Here is a 19,259-nt window from a genome sequence, read left to right as displayed (position 1 = left end):
TGGAGCTGCCCAAAGGATCGGATTGGATCAGAGCCTTTAGAGGGGCATGGGCCCCGACAAACGTGCGTGGCCTAATGTGGTGGAGATGGGAGACGTGTTGGCTTGGTCATGACCTCTGAAGGTATGGAAAGGCCTCTGGCACCCTTACCTTGGCTTTCACTTCAGCAGTCGTGACCCAGATCTCTTTTTAAAGAGCTCCACATGAATTTCTCAGAATTCAAAACATGTTTTTACTTCCCTGAAGGTGTTCTTTGTATCAGGAGAGGTGATGGGAGTTTCTCTCGAATGTTGTAACTGGTGGCTCTCCCCTGTTGACACAGGGTCTTTAATCTGTGCAACTCTATAAACGACTCTGAGTAGGCAGGGAGAGTGAATTTTTGGGGAAATTGGAACCTGTCCTGTTTGTGATATGACTGTAACAAGTTGCTGAACTGTGGTGCCTCTTCTCTTCTTGTGCAATGGGTGGGATGTGTACCTACCTCGTAGGACAGTGTGGGGAAAAACTCATGCACGGGTGTGTAATTCAGGCTCCACCTCTTAAAGTCCATTCTAGAAGCTTCTTTTATTGTACTGCATATGGCATTTCTGTGCCTAAAGCCTCTGTGCATCCTAAGACTACAATCTAACCCTGAAGAATGGATGTCTGTATCACTGGTTTCCAGAGCACCGTTGTCTTTTTCCTCACCATGTGTTAGTTATTGATGAATGGTGTAACTTAACCAGCAGTATTCTGTTCCTGGCCAATAGCTCCTGGAAAGATACATCGAAATATTCACGCAGGAACCATCTTCTGGCTTGTCTGGTTTGCTGGGCTTCCTGCTGTAGGCTGGGGAGAACTGCTGTGGAAGTAATCTTATCATGGAAGCAGCCTGAATTGCAGAGGGGAGAAATGTGTTTGTTCTTGGGTTGGTGAGTCCCATGTTGATGTAACCTTGGTCTTCAGCTCTTCTCCTGCACTTCCATACATTGAGTGTGTGGTAGCGTGGTCACCTCCTCTTGCTCTCCATGGAATGGCTGGATCAGGAAGGTACGTGGGTTCTCCCTGTGTTTGCACAAAGTCTAGCAAATGTTAAAGGTCTGATTTTTATCACGCTGTTTCATGACTTAACACTGGAATAAAACTATTTTCCTCTTTGCACAGTTTTAGTGGTATGTATGTTGGCTTGCCTTATTTCACATTTTTTGCAATAAATGAAGTAACACTTTATACAGAGATGAGGTAAATACACTCAAAACTGTCTTAGTGCTTCTCCAGACTGAAGTTCTTTGCATATTGTTTACATTTTGCTTCTTTTTATATCCTATGCCTAAAAAGGTTGCTTAGCATCACGCAGCTGAATTTCAAGATCAGCTTCATCTCTAAGTGATAGATATTTTTATATGAACACTGGTTACTTCAGCCCGAAAGTGGTACATATGTTGGCTTGCCTCATTTCAAGTTTTTTCCAATAAACGAAGTAACACTTTATACAGAGATGAGGTAAATACACTCAAAACTGTCTTAGTGCTTCTCCAGACTGAAGTTCTTTGCATATTGTTTACATTTTGCTTCTTTTTATATCCTATGCCTAAAAAGGTTGCTTAGCATCACACAGCTGAATTTCAAGATCAGCTTCATCTCCAAGTGATAGATATTTTTATATGAACACTTCAGCCCAAATGCATTGAGTACCTTAATGTTTTGATGCTGTGATGCTTCCTCCTTCCCCTTTAGTAATCCTTGCTTGCATAAGGGCTATAAAAGTTCATACTTTCCAGGTACTGCTGATACCTTCCAGTGTCACCAGACCATTCCACGGCCTCTCCATCCTCTTTTTCTTCCCCGGTGAAACGCAATCACTTAAATAGATGTTCTTGCCCCTTTTTGGTGAATGGACCATGGGCAAGGGGTTATTTTGGTTGTTCCTTGACGTGAGCCACTGCTCATTGGGATGGTCCTTTTCTTTCAGCCAGGCCCAAGAAAGCTGGTTTATGCAACGGCAAGATTTACGCAATCTTGAGGATGTTAATTTCTGTCACTTAAGAGCTGTTTTGTTCCTGTGCTGGTGTGGGATGTGGCAGAGCACACACGCTGGGCCACTGCTCATTGGGATGGTCCTTTTCTTTCAGCCAGGCCCAAGAAAGCTGGTTTATGCAATGGCAAGATTTACGCAATCTTGAAGATGTTAATTTCTGTCACTTAAGAGCTATTTTGTTCCTGTGCTGGTGTGGGATGTGCAGAGCACACACGCTGGGCCGCAGCGCGCTCCGCTCAGTGGAAAAATCCAAAAATAGTTCCCAAGTCCTCCTTTGTCCCTCTGGGCGCTGCTTTCCCAGCAGAGTTCTGGATGCCAGGGCTGGCAGCTCCTGGAGATCTGGGCAGATGGATGGTGATCCCTCTCCATGGGATCCTATGGCCGTTCTGGGACGTGCTGGAGGCGAAGCTGACCTGGGCCAGCCTTCTCCTGTGTGTGTCTCCACCTGCTCTTGGGAGCTGGCAGTGATTGTGGGTTTGTCTGCTTCAGCTATAACCCCTTAAGGGATGTTCTCCGTGGGCTGGGAGTGCACTCTCTATTTGAAATGATGCTGCCTTCCCCCCTCTCTACTAAATTGTGCATGTAGACTGTCTATTAATAATGACAAAAATTATTGTCAATATTACAGACATATTACATTGTCATATTATAGACAATATTAATGAAGATGCTGTATTGAGTGGTGGGTTTTGCTCTTTCCAAGCTGCAGAGCTTTGGGAAAGGGAAGAAACAAGTCTATAACCAGTAAGTTTATCCTTTTTTTTTTTTATTATTATTATTTTTTAGTAGAAGGTGGAGTCCCCACAGTTCACAGCTTCTTCAGCACGGGGTCACCAGGAGCAAGAGCAAACCTTCCGGCGTGCTCTCCTCTTAATCTAATGCACTTATTTGGGCAGCCAACCAAGAATGTGGTTGTTTTCAGCAGAACTCAGGGATCTCGGGCTCCTCAGGCGCTGTGAGGTTTTGGGGGGAGCAACTTGGGGAGGGAAACCGGCCCCCAGAGCGATCTCGGGCTCCTCAGGCGCTGTGAGGTTTCGGGGGGAGCAATTTGGGGAGGGAAACCAGCCCCGGGAGCTCAGTGGAGCCCTGAGGGTGCTGGGCAGGGTGGGTTGGGGGTCCCTGTGGGGTTGGGGGGTGCAGGTCAAGGCAGGGCAGGAGGAGGAAACCAAAACTCAGGCACAAATAACTTAATTTTTATTGCCTAGCTTCTAAAACAAAGGACAGTGCCACGCGGGGTGAGCAGTACCCGTACACCCAGCTACTGCCCCAGCCACTTTATTTTGGAAATCTCTTCTTTCAGGTCACAGGGGTTTCTCAATCATGGCTTTAGTGGGTTGTGACTCTTTTTGCAGTCACATCGTCCAGAGTCTTACAGGGTTGGTCTTAGAGAAAAGTAACAAGATCCTGCTCTAAAATCTAACAGGGGTGGCACCGTTCTCCAGCTTTTTGAGGAGATTTCAGATAGTTTTAGGATAATTAGAGAACAAGTCACACGAGGAGAGGCTGAGGGAACTGGGCATGGTTAGTTTGGAGGAGAGGAGGCTGAGGGGAGACCTCATTGCCCTGTACAGCTCCCTGACAGGAGGGTGGGGAGAGGTGGGGGTTGGCCTCTTCTCCCAAGGGAATCATGCCAGGAGCAGAGGAAATGGTCTGAAGTTGGGGCAGGGGAGGGTTAGATTAGATCTTGGGAAGAATGACTTTGCTGAGAGGGTGGTCAGGCACTAGAAGGGCCTCCCCAGGGAGGTGGTGGAGTCCCCAACCCTGGAGGGATTTAAGAACCAGGTAGATGGGGCACTTCAGGGCGTGCTCTAGTGCCTGAGATTATTGGGTTGTTTCTTGGAGGAGAGGAGGCTGAGGGGAGACCTCATTGCCCTGTACAGCTCCCTGACAGGAGGGTGGGGAGAGGTGGGGGTTGGCCTCTTCTCCCAAGGGAATCATGCCAGGAGCAGAGGAAATGGTCTGAAGTTGGGGCAGGGGAGGGTTAGATTAGATCTTGGGAAGAATGACTTTGCTGAGAGGGTGGTCAGGCCCTGGAACAGCCTGCCCAGGGAGGTGGTGGAGTCCCCATCCCTGGAGGGATTTAAGAACCGTGTAGACATGGCACTGCAGGGCGTGCTCTAGTGCCTGAGATTATTGGGTTGTTTCTGTTTTGGGGTTTTTGTTTTGTTTTGTTTTGGGGTTTTTGGTTTGTTTGTTTGTTTTTTTTTTATGGTTGGACTCAGCTAGTGCCTGAGTTTGTTGGGTTGTGTCTGTTTGTGGTTTTGTTTCTGGTTCTTTTGGGGTTTTTTTAATGGTTGGACTCAGTTATCTGAAAGGCCCCTTCCAACCTTGAAGATTCTGTGATTCTGTAATAATGTTTTTTTGTAATAAGAACACTTCCAAGAAGTATCTTTATACCTTTTCCCTTCCAGGGATCAATGGAAAAATTAGGAATCCCCCCCTTCTGCCACCCTCCATGTCTCCTCCTCCTTCTTTACAGCCAGAAACAGCCCTGGTGAAGATACCACTGCACTCCTGCAGCAGAGAGGAGAGTTTGAGAGCACCCTGGTTACAGCAGAACTCCTAACGCCAAGGGTGAGCACCAGCTGCCTGCTTCTTTCCTACCCCTTCCTGGGCTTTTTCCACATTCTGCTGAACTGAGGCCTCATCTGGGGCCCCTTGTGTGCCTTGCTCCCCCCATGTTTAAGCAGGACACTCAGGTGCCAGGGCCAGAAAATGGCAGTTAATGAGTTATCCAGCCTTGGAATGGGCTGCTCAGGGAAGTGGTTGAGGCACCATCCCTGGAGGTTTTCAAAAGACAGGTTGACATGGTGCTGGGGGACATGGTTTGGTGATGGTTTTTTTTCATCAGAGTTAGGTTGATGGTTGGACTAGATGATCTTGAAGGCCCCTTCCAACCTAGACAATTCTATGATTCTAAGAAAAGCAGAGCTACACAATATAGTTCATTAACCTGCTTCCCAGAGCACGCTGTAGGATGCTGCTCAATGGTTTCCGAGCAGGGCTGGGCTCTTTCTTGGGGAAGGGTAATGCTCTAAACTGGCCAGGGAGAAGACAAAGGGGTTTGCTTCCTCTGTGGCTCCAAGCATCACAAGGAGCACCCCAACGTGCACCCCTGTCCTCGAGGGCCAGGCCCTCCCTGCAGTGAGAGAGAAGCAGGATGGAGGAGATGGGCTCCGTGCTGGGGCATTGGCCACGTACATAGAGGGGATCCTGGAGCAGCCTCTCTTGGACATCCTGCTCCTCTCCAAATGGGCCTCAAACACCCTTCCCACCAGTGTGCTTCCCTGCAGCTGTGAAAAACAGGTATTTAAACTCTTCTGTGAGATCTCTCTTATTTTTCTCCTTACCTCCTCGATGTAAAGTGGTGGCTGAGCTCCAAGCAGGGGGAGGATGCGAGGTCTTTGCAGGGCTTTAGGAGAGCCCTGGCCCTTCAGGCTGGAGCCAGACTCCCCATGGATGGTGGCAGAAGATGTACCAGCTTCCAAGTGTGGTGCTGGGGTTGCATACTTCTACTGAACACTCCCCTCTTGTCCATCAGCACATCCTCAATAGCTAAGGGCACTCGTACAACACTAGCCCATCCCAACGGCCTGCAAGCAGGAAGCCCTGCAAGCAGGAGCCAACCTTCTGCAGCCCTAGGTCGGTGCTGACAACCTCTGCTCCCTTGGGCCAGTGCCAGGCACCTAGGTGAAATACTTGGAGGACACCCAGGAAGTTCTCTCCCCGGTGGCAAAGGCCACCTCCTCCTCCTCCTCTTCATCCAGCTGGAGGCTGCCAGAGGACAGCCGTACCCGGGCCATGGGTGCCCTCAGTGCCCGGCCGTACGGGGAGCCGTAGTCGGTGGCCAGGAGGTCGGGGTCGGAGTCGCTGGACTCGGTGCTGCTGCCCGTGTAGCGTTGGGCTAAGCGCCGTGGCCCCAGCCCCAGCCCTTGGTGGCCCACCATCTGCTGGAGGACACCCATTTTGCGGCTGCTCAGCGTGGGGCACGGCCCCAGCGGCCGGAACTCGGAGCCGTAGGGGAAGCGCAAGGTCTTCATGTCCGACTGGCTCCAAGAGCGCTTGGGAGGCTGCTCCTGGAGGTTATAGTTGGAGGAACGAGCCAGGGACCTGCTGTCCCCTGCCAGGGCCACGCTGGAGCTCATGGCCACGCTCATGGCCTCCTGGTGGCACTCCCTGTCCTGGGTCCCACTTGGGCTGCGCTGGAGGGGTTTAGTAGCCACGGGGCTGAGTCCACTGGTTGAGTCCTCACCAGGTGCCAGCGCCTGGCATGGGGGCTGTGGGGGTTTGTCCAGGTAGAAGAAGACATGGGGGGCCGGGGCAGCCATGGTTGGGGGGCACAGCACGTCCGTGTAGACCAGCGGCCGCTGGTTCACCTCCCCCATGTTGCCCACCGAGGTGCTTTTACTGCTCCCCGCCAACTGGTGGTGGGGCCGGAAGGAGGTTAAGGGGTTCCTGGGGCTGAAAAGGTCAGCAGGTTCCCACTCCCGCTCCAGCTCCAGCTCGGCGTAGAGCAGGGGGAAGGCCGAGGAGCTCTTGGAGTGGGGCAGGAAGGCAGGGGACGCTTCAGGCTTGGAGCGCTCCAGCTCGGTGGTGAACGTTACCTCCACGGCGGAGCTCCGGCTGTCCAGGGTGGGCTCGGAGGCGTGCACCCCGTTGGCATGGTAGGACCCCCGGCTGCCGTAGACGAGGCGCAGCTCCTCCACCTGAGCAGGGGCAGAGGGTGGGTGGTGGGTGGGTGCCCAGACCCCCCAGATGGGCTAAGCATGGCCAGCAGTGAGCTGAGGGTCAGCCTTGAGCTCCAGCTGGGGCTGCAACGCCAAGACTCCCCCCCAACTCAGCCCTGGTGCTCCCTCTCGTTGATGCTGAGGGGACATACCTGCTTGGAGACGTCCGTCAGGAGGTCCGGGGAGGAGCGACACTGCCTCTTGTCATAGCGGGATGCGTAGTCCTTCCTGCAAGGCCAAGAGATGAGTGGGTGCATGGCCAGGAGGGTCTTGTCTGCCCCCACCACTCGGGCACTGCCCTCCTCCATGCCCTCCCAAGGTACCTCTCAAAGGGCAGGCTCTTCATCTTCGCCTTCCTCCCGTGCTCCAGCAGCTGCCGCTGTGTCCTCCCGCTGCAGGAAGGGGGGAGAGGTGTGAGGAGCACCATCAGCCCCAGCCCTGGGCACTCCAGGGGCATTCCCCCTGGGCTGAGGCAGCAGGCTCCCCAGGAGAAGAGGCTGTCAAGCATCATCCCCTCACATCCAGCCAGGTCCAACATGAAAAGGGAAGCTCCGGGCCATCTCCATGCCCATCCTGGCTTCCCTCAGGACTTTACCTGTAGCGGAAACTGGAGCCTTTGCTGCACAGAAGGGCTTTGGGCTTTGACTTGGGCTCCTCAGACAGCCTGAAGAAGGCATGGTACTCCACACACGTCTTCCAGAAAGCCTTGCAGGTGTCCCGGCTGGCCATGGTGAACTCCAGCGTGTCCTTGCACAGTGCCTGCACGGCCGGAGACAAGCGTTGAGGGTGCAGGGCCAGGTCCTACCATTAAACCCCCTCACCCCTTCCAAGGACCACACTGGGCTGCTGGCAGCTTCAGGCAGTGCAGTGTCACCCTGCTGGGGACATGGGGGTGACACATGCTGCGTTCAAGGGGAAGGAGCACCACCCATGAGCAGCAGAAACAGATTTTATTCAAAAAATGGGGGATTTTTGGAGTGGCTGATCCTTGGTCCACAGCTCCCGGGCCTGGCAGCTGCCCGCAGCCCGGTACTTACAGAGATGTTTGCATGGAGCTTGATGAGAAAATGCTTCCTCTTGAAACTCAGTTTGCGGATTTTGGACCAGTTGAATGTGTTGATCTTTGTGTTGCCCTGCAAAGGATGGACACGGTGGTTACAGCAGGATGGGGCAAGGGAGGACTGCAAAGAGATACGATGGGTATTTCAAGCTGGCAGGACACTACACGAGCCCTGAGCTCTCAGTGCTGCCGGGGCCGGGGGAAGGGATGCTGGGGTTTGGTGTATGACCCTCCTCTCCATCAGCTGGTCCTAAAAGTGGAAATTGAGGTTCAGAGCTTAACTCTGCTTCCTGCAGCTATCTGTAAAACTCCAGGATCCCAAGGTAAACCCCACAGAGGCAGAGAGTCCCACCTGTCCCAGCTCAGACATCACAAGTTAATGCAGAATCACCCCCCAAAAAGAAGACCCTCCATCCCCTTTGCTCAGCTCCCACACCTTCAGAACCAGCTCAAGCAGCTGCAAGTGTATCTTACCACACATTAGCATTATTATTCCACCTCTGCTGTGAGGACAGGCTGAGAGAGCTGGGGTTGTTCAGCCTGGAGAAGAGAAGGCTCCGGGGAGACCTTAGAGCAGCCTTCCAATATCTGAAGGGGCTACAGGAGAGCTGGGGAGGGACTCTTTGTCAGGGAGTGCAGTGACAGGACAAGGGGGAACGGTTTTAAATTGGAAGAGGGGAGATTGAGATGAGATCTCAGGAAGAAATTCTTTGCTGTGAGGGTGGTGAGAGCCTGGCCCAGGTTGCCCAGAGAAACTGTGGCTGCCCCATCCCTGGAGGGGTTCAAGGCCAGGCTGGATGGGGCTTGGAGCAACCTGGTCTGGTGGGAGGTGTCCCTGCCCAGGGTTGGAACTGGATGATCTTTAAAGTCCCTTCCAACTCTAACCATTCTATGATTATGCATCAATTTAGATGCAGCCACACAACACCTGTGTCACCCCAGGACCATGAACAATTGCATTACTCCGTGCTGCAGCACCCAGACCCTCTCAGCTTTCTGGGAGAGCCCAGATTTTAATGGGGCTCACGGGGTGCTCTAATCATGCACGGCTCGGAATAAATAACTGGGTCTGGCAGCGCTAATTATGAACAGCAGATCCACAGTTATATTTTTTTTTTCCCCTGCTCTGGCAAGACGTTCCCAGGTTGGAATTAGCCGGTGTAGGAGGCAAGTGCTGCTCCACGCCGGCTGCGAGGCAGCCTGTATTTATTCTGTGGCTACACCGTGATTACAGCATTATGCAACTGCACAGACGTGGGGCGGCTGTTTTCCCTGGGGGATTACACAGTGAACACACGTGACGCAGCTGTGTAGCCCGTGATGGTTACATGGCTGCACTCCCCGTGACAAGGGCCAGTTGGGCTGGGGTGGTCACGGTGGCACACAGCCTCCGGAGGTGGAGATGGTGGGGCTGAGCCCCACAGCGATGCCCTGGAGCATCACCTCCATGCCTAAGGTCTGCGGGGTGAGGGGGTTGTGTGTGTGTGCTCTTTTTTGGAGGATCTGGGAGGGTTTGGAGCACACCTGGGAGGGAGGATAAAGGTTTCTCCATCCCATTCACCCAGAGGTGATGTCCCTGCCCCGAGCTCACCCGCAGGACCAGCACTCCCATGTGTGTCACAGCCAGGTTGATCTGCGTCCCCTCGCCGTCGCTGGCGGGGTGCAGGCGGATCCCATACATCTCCAGCTTCCTGGCCACGTCCAGCAGCTGAACGTCTGACTCGGCCGGCGTCTTCCCACTGGAGACACAAAGAGGCCAGAAAGTGACAAGAGTGAGAAGGAATTCGCTGAAAACGAGCTGAAAAACCACCATTGAGCGCGGTGGCATCACCACCACCCCACCACTTGTGGGGACAGCCCTGTGGGTGGGTGCCGGGTGGGTGCTGTAGGTGGGTGCTGAGGAGCAGAGCAGCCCTTACCCGTGTCTCTGGTGGTAGCGCATGATCTTGTTGTCCAGGTACTCCTGGTTGGGCAGGTACCTGTGCGTCGCCAGGTGCTGCTGGTCCGTCTCCTTGTGGAAGTCGCCCAGCTCGGCTGCGGGGGGGAGATCATAGAATCATAGAATGGTCTAGGTTGGAAGAGACCCTTGGGATCATCGAGTCCAACCATCTACCCTACTCTACAAAGTCCTCCCCTACACCATGTCCCTCAGTACCGCAGCTAAACGTCCCTTAAACACAGCCAGGGATGGGGACTCCACCCCCTCCCTGGGCAGCCTGTTCCAACGCCCGACCACTCTCTCCATGAAAAATTCCTTCCTAATGTTCAAGGAAGGAATTTTTCCTTCCTTGATAGGAAGAAGGGTGGGTTAGTCTGGAGGGGGGACACCGCGGGGGAAAACCCTCACCACACGGCCAAAGCAAAAGGGGGGTCATCCCCCTGTCCCCAGGGAAGGGGTCCCCTCCCCGTGGGCCCAGGCCTGCCCTTACACTGCAGCAGGAGGGAGACGAGCAGCGCCGCGCTCTTGTCGCTGCAGGGCAGCCGCCCCAGCGCCAGGTCCTTCTTGATCTGGAGGGCGAAGAGGTACCTGTGGAGGGGACAGGATTGTGCCTTGAGGAGGGGAGGGCAGGCTCAGCCGGGCGCTGAGCTGAACCCCGAGGGCTCTGCCACAGGGAGCTGGCTGTCCCCACACCTCTCCCTGCCCTCACCCGTCTCACAACCCAAGAGAGGGGGGTTTGCGGGGTCCCAGGAGGAGCACTCAGCCCCTGCAGAGGGCTGCTGGTGCCACCACCATGACCAGTATGGCCCTGCCATTGAAATCCCCATCAGTAGGTTTCAGAGTTAACATTCCTTTATGTTTTGGAGGGCATTTGCGTCTCTCATGGGTAATGCTTTGCAGAAGCCCTGTCTTAGTTTTACTCTTAGCTCCTGTTCACCATTCTTTCTCTAAAACATAAGAGCTAACAATGCCATTTTTAAAAATAAAATAAAGGTTCTCCTTCCAACTGAAGAAGAATGGCTTGAGGCAGGGGCGAGGCTGAGCAAAGTCAGACTCTGTGACCAACTGCTGATGTGTTTGGCAGCAAACAACTGGCAGCCTCTTAGGACAGCTGATCCTTCAAGTGGATTTTGTTTAAAAACAGGATCAAGAAAAGATAACTCTCTCAGATTTAGGTTTTTAAAGCACAGAGCTCTTTCAATACTTAGAATAACCACTGCTAGAATAACCACAGAGAGATTTGGGTGGATGAAGACAAGCAGTTAAAGGCATGCTCCACAATTGCAAAAATATAGACCTGGTAAGAAAGTAATAGAACAAGTACCCTACCTGGTCAGCTCTTCTCTCAGATGGCCAGGGTCCACTGGGAAAAATTTCACCATAAATTTGAAAAGAACCTCCTTAGGATCTTAAAACACAACACCTTCATAAGTTTTCTTTTACGTGTCTTTTGGGAACATTTACAACTCTCTTCACACATCCTGTCACCTTACAGAGTAAATTACTCTGAGCCCTTACAAATCAAGGCTGGAAGCCCTGAACATCAGGGACTCCAACCAGTCTCCAAAACCCAGCCTGCCCAGGACCCAAATAGAAGTGAAAAGGGAATTTGATAGCTAATTAATACTAAAGAGAAAATGCCCGAGCAGTTCTTTAAATGGCAAAGACCCCTGCCAGGAGGGGGGGTTTCCGTGGGGTGGTGCCACAGGTGCTTGCTTGCCTGGAGAATGGCCGTTGGTGGGGATGGACATTAAATCAAGCCCTCCAAGCACTTGGGATGCAGCAGCTCCATAGGCCACTGCTTGGGCAAAGCTCTTCTGTGGGATGGGTGAGCATGAGCATCCAGGCATAGGGCAAATAGCACAGAGGGAGGTCGGTCATCTTGTAGGCAGTGACTCTCCCAGGACACCATGGGATGGTTCAGGTTCTCCTGGAGGGACAGGAGCCTGAAAGGGCAGGCCCGAAGGGCCATTAAAGAAGAAAGTGGGGCCTGAAACTATCCAACTTCTGATACATCCAGAAAGGGGAGTCTTTTTACAAGGAAATTCATGCAGCTGCCCCCGCCAAGCCGCCAGGCTGTTAGTGGCTCAGGTCTAGATGCCAGATTGCAAAGGCAGTGGTGTTTCTACAGGATTTTATATAGAATCATAGAATGGAGTTGGAAGGGACCTTAAAGATCATCCAGTTCCAACCCCCCTGCCCTGGGCAGGGACACCTCCCACCAGACCACGTTGCTCCAAGCCCCATCCAGCCTGGCCTTGAACCCCTCCAGGGATGGGGCAGCCACAGCTTCTCTGGGCAACCTGGGCCAGGCTCTCACCACCCTCACAGCAAAGAATTTCTTCCTGAGATCTCATCTCAATCTCCCCTCTTTCAGTGTAAAACCGTTCCCCCCTTGTCCTGTCACTGCACTCCCTGACAAAGAGTCCCTCCCCAGCTCTCCTGTAGCCCCTTCAGATATTGGAAGGGGCTCTAAGGTCTCCCTGGAGCCCTATTGACCGTGATGTCCTTACAAACATTCCTACCCAGCCTTGTGCTATGAAATGGGCTCAGGTAAATGCTGGAAACCAGCCTCCTCCCCCATCCCTCCTCCCTCCAAGTCCCCAAGCAATACAGGCTGCACAAATGTGCCTGCACTAGTCACTGGCAGTGATTTAGAATAATTTTATAGTCTCGAAATACTTACTTTTGACTTGCTTTGTTATGGGTTTTAGTGGTTCCAACCAGACCTGAAAGAAGGCAACGAAGAACTGGGTGGATAAACAGCATAAGAGAGAGGGGAATAAAAGCAGCAGCATCATGCTAGGGCACAGCACAAACACATTGGCCAGCTCGGCTGCTGGGCAAGCCATCCTGCTGGGTAGCCCCACGCAACCCCACGGGCCATGGCCACCATCAAGGCTTTGCCAACCGGCTTCTGGTTCCCCTCATAACTCCCATTTTCAGGACAGGGATTTCAGGACAAGGGGTTTTGGACATCGTGGCAAAACTCTGCATTGAAATTTTCCATCTGGGAGGTGGCAGAGAGCCCCCAGCCGTGCAGGTGGTCGCTGCAAGGCTGGGGCAAGGTGCAGCACCCAAGCCCCATGCTGAACCCACCTGGTTCCCAGCCTGGCTGCAAAACTCCAGCCCAAAGTATTCCTTCTCCACCAGGTTGAGGTGGCTGCAGGTGAGGTTGAACAAGCCTTTTCCGCAGGATTTTTGCTAGCAGACAAAACACACGGCAGAAGGAGCGGGTTAGGCAGTGCCAACAGCAGCGGTGAGGGCATCTCAGTGAGGTGGGGGAGAAGTTTTAGCTCCCTGCCTTCACCCCGAGAGGAGCTGTGGGATTTTGCCTCATCCTGCTGCAGCCAAACCTTACTCCATAAGTGCTGCTGGCTTCAGCATGTGGGACACGAGGACTGCGTGCCATGTTCCCCTGTCCCCTCTTGGAAATCTGATTCCTTCTCATCACTTCTCTCCTTTATTAAGGAGAAATTGCTAAGGCCCCATCCCTGGAAGTTGCCCAGAGAAGCTGTGGTGGCCCCATCCCTGGAGGGGTTCAAGACCAGGTTGGAGGGGGCTTGGAGCAACCTGGTTTGGTGGGAGGTGTCCGTGCCCAGGACAGGGTGTGGAATTAGATGGCCTTCAAGTTGCCTTGCAATCAGAACCATTCTATAAGGAATGTACACCAGAAATGAAAGGAAAATGAAAGGAATACTGCTTTTGGCTCACCTTTTGCAACCATCCGTGTCTGGGCAGCTCTGTCCCTGGCAAGCGCTCCCCAGGACAAGCCTGGACCAGGGGTGGCCATGGCAAACGTGCTCAATTAGGAGCAAACGGGAGCACGCCCCAAACCTGCCCAGCAAGCCCATGTGCCCCGGCAGCCGGATCGCTGGGGACAAGCTACAATTATGGTTCATGGAAATCAACAGCAACAGGACCCTGCAGAGATCCTGCGCCTTGGGCCCCGGCTCATCCCTGCACTTCAGCGACGTTAATTAGGTGGCACTACACACTGATAACTACACCAGGCTGTAGTTACTCCCGGTAAACAGAAACACTCGGTGTGTGTTTTGCTTGACTTGCTGCTGTGCTGTGTGATGAGGCTGGGGAGCAACCCGGGGCTTTGGAAAATGCTCCAGGAAGCAGCAGAAATGAACCTGGCAGTGACCCACCCCTACACAGACCCTGCTACTCCTTTATCAACTTGTGAAGGGCAACAAAGATGATGGAGGGACTGGAGCATCTCCCTGATGAGGAAAGGCTGAGAGAGCTGGGGCTCTTGAGCCTGGAGAAGAGAAGGCTGAGGGGAGACCTTATTGATGATTATAAGTATCTAAAGGGTGGGTTGGAGGATGGAGCCAGACTCTTCAGTGGTTCCCAGTGAGAGGACGAGGGGCAACGGGCACAAGCTGGACCATGGGAAGTTGCACTCGGATGTGAGGAAGAACTTGTTTGGGGTGAGGGTGGCAGAGCCCTGGCAGAGGCTGCCCAGGGAGGGTGTGGAGTCCCCTTCTCTGGAGATCTTCAAGCCCCGCCTGGATGCTCCTGAGTGATGTGCTCTGGGCAGCCCTGCTTTGGCAGGGGAGTTGGACTGGAGGATCTCTAGAAGGTCCCTTCCAACTCCACCAATCCTGTGATTCCATGAAAAACAGGCTAAAAATGAGTGTGGGTTAGTGCAAAAGCAAGCTGGAGCAGAGAGGCCAGGTTAAGCCGGGTGCTGAATCACGGCATTTGGGGTGGGTGGTGGAGGTGAAGGAAGGCTGCAGCTACCCCTGCCAACAGCTGCTCCCAGCAGGGATGGGAGGGACCCCGGTGGCTGGTGGTGATACACACTAATAACCACCTTTCACGGCTCCTCCTGGGTTGGAATTGCTGGTTCTGTGCTGAAAGGCTGCTGAAAAGTGATAGCGTAATAACAGCATTGGCTCTGCAGCGCTCCCGGTTGTCCTCAAAATTACTAGATCACAAGGGTAATTAAAACTATTATATATGTTTCTTTCTAAGCTAGAATCTTCTAGCATGAAAGGCCTTGGCCTTTGCCAGGCAGCCAGGAAAGACAAGCATTTCTTGCTGGGTTATTACCCACCTCATGTCTGCTGGGGGAGACCCTCTCTCCCCCAAGCCCGGCACGGGCACCGCTGGAGACAAGTGGCCCCATCCCCAGGAAAACCTGCTGGCTGGGGAGACACAGCCCTGCTGATGTGCAGGATGGCTTAAAAGCAGAGCCTTTCCTCTCACCGAGTGCTGCTTGTGGGTGTCCCATCCTGGGCATGGGGGAGGACCCAGGTGCCAACCCATGCCAGGGTACGGTTGTGCTCAGGCAGCATGGTGTTGGGTGGAAGCAGTGGTTGATGCACTGGAGGAGCACAGGGCAAACTCCTGGGTTGGAATTGCTGGTTCTGTGCTGAAAGGCTGCTGAAAAGTGATAGCGTAATAACAGCATTGGCTCTGCAGCGCTCCCGGTTGTCCTCAAAATTACTAGATCACAAGGGTAATTAAAACTATTATATATGTTTCTTTCCAAGCTAGAATCTTCTAGCATGAAAGGCCTTGGCCTTTGCCAGGCAGCCAGGAAAGACAAGCATTTCTTGCTGGGTTATTACCCACCTCATGTCTGCTGGGGGAGACCCTCTCTCCTCCAAGCCCAGCACGGGCACCGCTGGAGACAAGTGGCCCCGCGTCCCCAGGAAAACCTGCTGGCTGGGGAGACACAGCCCTGCTGATGTGCAGGATGGCTTAAAAGCAGAGCCTTTCCTCTCACCGAGTGCTGCTTGTGGGTGTCCCATCCTGGGCATGGAGGGGGACCCAGGTGCCAACCCATGCCAGGGTATGGTTGTGCTCAGGCAGCATGGCGTTGGGTGGAAGCAGTGGTTGATGCGCTGAAGGAGCACAGGGCAAGGCAGGAGGGTGATGTGTGGGGCTGGCCACCCCACGTCCCACCCTAAATGTGCCTTTGATGACATTGCAGGGCCAAGGTTAGCACCCACAGGCAGAAATCCCTGTGTATGAGATGGTGGAAAGGAGAGGCTGCGCCCACCGAAAGCAGCTGGGACAGGGTAAGAAAGCACGAGGCACCTCCAGATGCAGAGATCACGGCACGTGGCACATGGGGACACGCACACCCGGCCCCAAAGGATGTCCTGGCACCACTTTCAATGCCACAATCCAATGGCAAAGCCACGATCCTGCAGCATTCCCTGTAGCTCAGGCTGCTCCTCCACCCAGGTCTGTGGGTTAGAGGGAAGACCATGGGATTTTGTGTGATCTTTCCCCATCACACTGGGAGATGCCTCCCATGCTGGTGTCTTCTGCATGGCCACAGCTGACATGGACCAAAAGCCTCGAGCCCTGATGCCCTCCGTGCCCTCACTGGACCAACTGGCATACAACCAGCTCTGCACACCCCCTGTCAACACATTCCCACCTTTACTCATCATAACGGACATGAGACCACGGGAGACCTTCTCCTTCACTCCGCCCCAGCAATTAATTTTTCTGGGCTTGTTTGGTTTGCCTTCTCTTTCTTTTTTTCCCCCTTTCCACTGCATCTTGCCCTGTGGCAAATTTCGCTAGCAGAGATGCCCAGGCTTTGTCTGCCCAGGCTGCAAAGTGGTTCGCCCTCTGGGAGGGCTCCCAAGCCTGACCAGGCTCAAGGCTGCTTGGTTTAAATTTGTTTAAAAGTCACAAAGAGTGACTTTATCAGTGAGAGCACGTGCCAGGTCACAGCTCTGGGTACCCAGGGGTGGGAGGAACAAGGTGGGCAGCTTTGCAATACGTCCTCTCAGTGCAAGGAACCTGTTAAAGGTGACCTGTGACTGTCCCAGCACCTGGTCACTGGGGCCAGGGGTCCTGATGCCCTCCCAGGACCAGGCACAGGGCTGGCTGGCATGGCTGGTCTGGGGCCTTCAGCAGGGAGGGCACAACAAGGGACATTGTAGTGACAGGACAAGGGGGAACAGTTTTAAATTGGAAGAAGGGAGATTTAGATGAGATCTCAGGAAGAAATTCTTCGCTGTGAGGGTGGTGAGAGCCTGGCCCAGGTTGCCCAGAGAAGCTGTGGCTGCCCCATCCCTGGAGGGGTTCAAGGCCAGGCTGGATGGGGCTTGGAGCAACCTGGTCTGGTGGGAGGTGTCCCTGCCCAGGGCAGGGGGGGTGGAATGAGATGATCTTTAAGGTCCCTTCCAACTCTAACCATTCTGTGATTCTATTTGGAGATGTAGCAGACCCCCCACTTTCCCCTGCCCTGGGCACTCAGACCTGGGTCATTGCTGCCATCCCAGGCACCACCTCCATCACCCAGCAGAAGGAAATTCTGGGAGTCCAGTGGCCACGGGGAGCATCCTGGCTGCCAGCAAGGATGCGGATGGAGGCCAGCACCCAGCACTGGGAGAAAAACCCATTCCCATGCAAAGCCAGACTGGAAAGGAGCCCTGGCTGCAGGTGCCAGCAGCTGAGATACCACAGGGGCAGGTAGGGATGCACACGGAGAGTGTGAGGCCGAGGGAGAATCAAACCCACCATGTTTTCTCCCTTTTGTTCTTTTCCCTCCATTATATGAAGTACTGCACATTCAGAAGAGCTTTCCAAAGCCGGGAGGGGATTAGGAAGAGTTGCTTGAAATATCTGCTCAAAACTTAGCCCAAAGCAGTGCTTTTACAATGGAGAAGTCACTAATTCAACCACTCATTTATTGTACCCGCACATCCTCAAATGCACAAAATGCCTAAAAGGGGTTTCCAATAGTGTTCCATGCTAAAAAAGGAAATGACCAGGAGCTCTTCTAATGGAAGCTATTTGCTGCAATAACATGTTGTGCAGAGCGAAAGTGCTGTAAGTGTTTCAGGCAAATAAGAAAGCAGGGACGAAAAAAAAATGCAGCAACATTGTACTAGCAGCATCTTTTAAATTGTCTCTCCACTCTACCCTGATCTAATCAATAAAAAAAAAAAATTAAAAAAAGGCATTTGAAAATGACTAGTCTCATTTCTCATTTTTAAGCTGAATCCAGGTCGAGGATACATTATTTAAATTGAATCAAATAACTTCCATACTGTGCCAAGGAATGGAATCACTTTACAATCCTTTTGTGCAAAATGCTATCACAAAGACAGAGCAGTGTCTCCAAGACCGAGCAGTTCTCAGGCTGTGTGGTAAAACCAGAGGACAGGACAGGCTAAGAAATGTAATAGAACTCGAAAAAAAAAAATTATTTTACACACCATGGTCCCATAGAAGATGCAGGTAAGGGCTAGAACAGATCTACTTGAATTAGCTAATTCAATTAGCTACCGTGATTATCAAATCCTAACCAACAGTAAATGTTCAATCACACTTGATTTATTTGTAACACAGAGTTGAGATATATCTACTTTCAGTTATCTATATACATACATGTATAAATCTAACACCATAGATATTGATACTTAACATATAAAACCTATTTCAGAGCTAGCATTTATTAAATCTGAATTATTAATGACAGTGTTTTGTTGGACATTGTCATGCAGAAAATAAGATACAGTGTTTTTTTCTCCTCAGCTATTCACAAAACCACACCATTTTCTTTTTCAACTGAAGCCCAGGCAGAGATACATGCAGATGTTTCTCACCGGGGGTAATTTTGTTAAAATATGCTATTTTTATTCTCCTCCCAGCTTTTTCTTTCTTGTTGAATGCTCATACTGGCAGCCAGACAAACGAGAGAAGAACTCGACACTTGCCAAGAACATAACTTTATATTACCTGATTTCCAAAAGATGACATCAGATAAGTAAACACCGTTCCTCCCTCTTTATAAATAATGTTAATAACAAGGGAGAGCATGAGCGTGTTAGTGCCAAGAGACACTTAGCAATCAGTGCTATAACCTCTTGCTTTGGATTTGGGGTTTTTTTTCCTTTTTTTTAATTTGATTTAAAGCTGAAAACCTGAAGCTATGAGACCATGCAATCCTTCAGAGCAGCAATGACTTCAATAATTAGCACAAAAAAAAAAAAAAAAAAAAAAAAAGCGTGATAAGAATAGGATACCCACTTACATCAACTACGAAGATCTTCTGGGAGTCATCCAGAAACTGGACTTTGAGGTGCAGCATCCTCGAGCGGGCGGCTGGGCGTGCGGGAGGCGCAGGAGCCCTAGCGATGTGAGCAGCACGCCGGGAAGGCAGCCCTGACTCCTCTTGCACACATAATTCCCTCCTCTCAGCTGGATGGATGGAGAAGGCTGCAATCACAGCCGTGGAGGGGAGGCTAGAGCAAAGGAACTGAACACCTTTAAAAAAAAAAAAAAAAAAAAAAAAAGTTTAAAACCCCCCCAAATTGCTGCCTCCGCTGGTTTAAATAGCACCACTGCATTCAAGGGTATCTTCCCCCTGTGAGTTATGAGTTTATTAGTAGGGGGGAGGCTCTGCAAGAGTGGCTGAGATAAACACAAAGTGTTTGCAGCTGGTGTGAGGGCAAGGTGAGCCCATGTGTTGTACCATGGGGTTGGGGAAGAAGAGCTGGGCAGGTCTCCTGCCAAAGCCACCCAGCGCT

The 19,259-nt window shown here is 52.2% G+C and overlaps 1 protein-coding gene across 2 annotated transcripts; it reads right to left on the bottom strand.

Moving 5' to 3' along the window:
* Positions 1-5,546: 5,546 nt before the first annotated feature.
* On the bottom strand, positions 5,547-18,820 carry FRMD7 (FERM domain containing 7). Of its 2 annotated transcripts, none has more exons than XM_014955009.1 (12): positions 18,764-18,820; positions 12,841-12,945; positions 12,428-12,470; positions 11,071-11,149; positions 10,232-10,329; positions 9,722-9,836; positions 9,394-9,541; positions 7,780-7,875; positions 7,338-7,501; positions 7,066-7,134; positions 6,895-6,970; positions 5,547-6,721 (listed from the first exon to the last, which is right to left on the bottom strand). In XM_014955009.1, exons 1-12 carry the CDS (start codon positions 18,818-18,820, stop codon positions 5,702-5,704), a joined length of 2,070 nt encoding a protein of 689 aa, XP_014810495.1. In that variant the 3' UTR covers positions 5,547-5,701. The 2 variants fall into 2 exon arrangements, with proteins under 2 accessions (XP_014810495.1, XP_014810496.1); XM_014955010.1 differs by having other exon boundaries at positions 11,071-11,104.
* Positions 18,821-19,259: the final 439 nt, after the last annotated feature.

The sequence above is a fragment of the Calidris pugnax genome, unplaced genomic scaffold (assembly GCF_001431845.1).
Source record: "Calidris pugnax isolate Ruff unplaced genomic scaffold, ASM143184v1 scaffold38, whole genome shotgun sequence".
Classification (NCBI taxonomy): domain Eukaryota; kingdom Metazoa; phylum Chordata; class Aves; order Charadriiformes; family Scolopacidae; genus Calidris; species Calidris pugnax.
The sequence above is the reverse complement of the archived record's forward strand: the minus strand, read 5'-3'. Positions and strand labels throughout refer to the sequence as shown.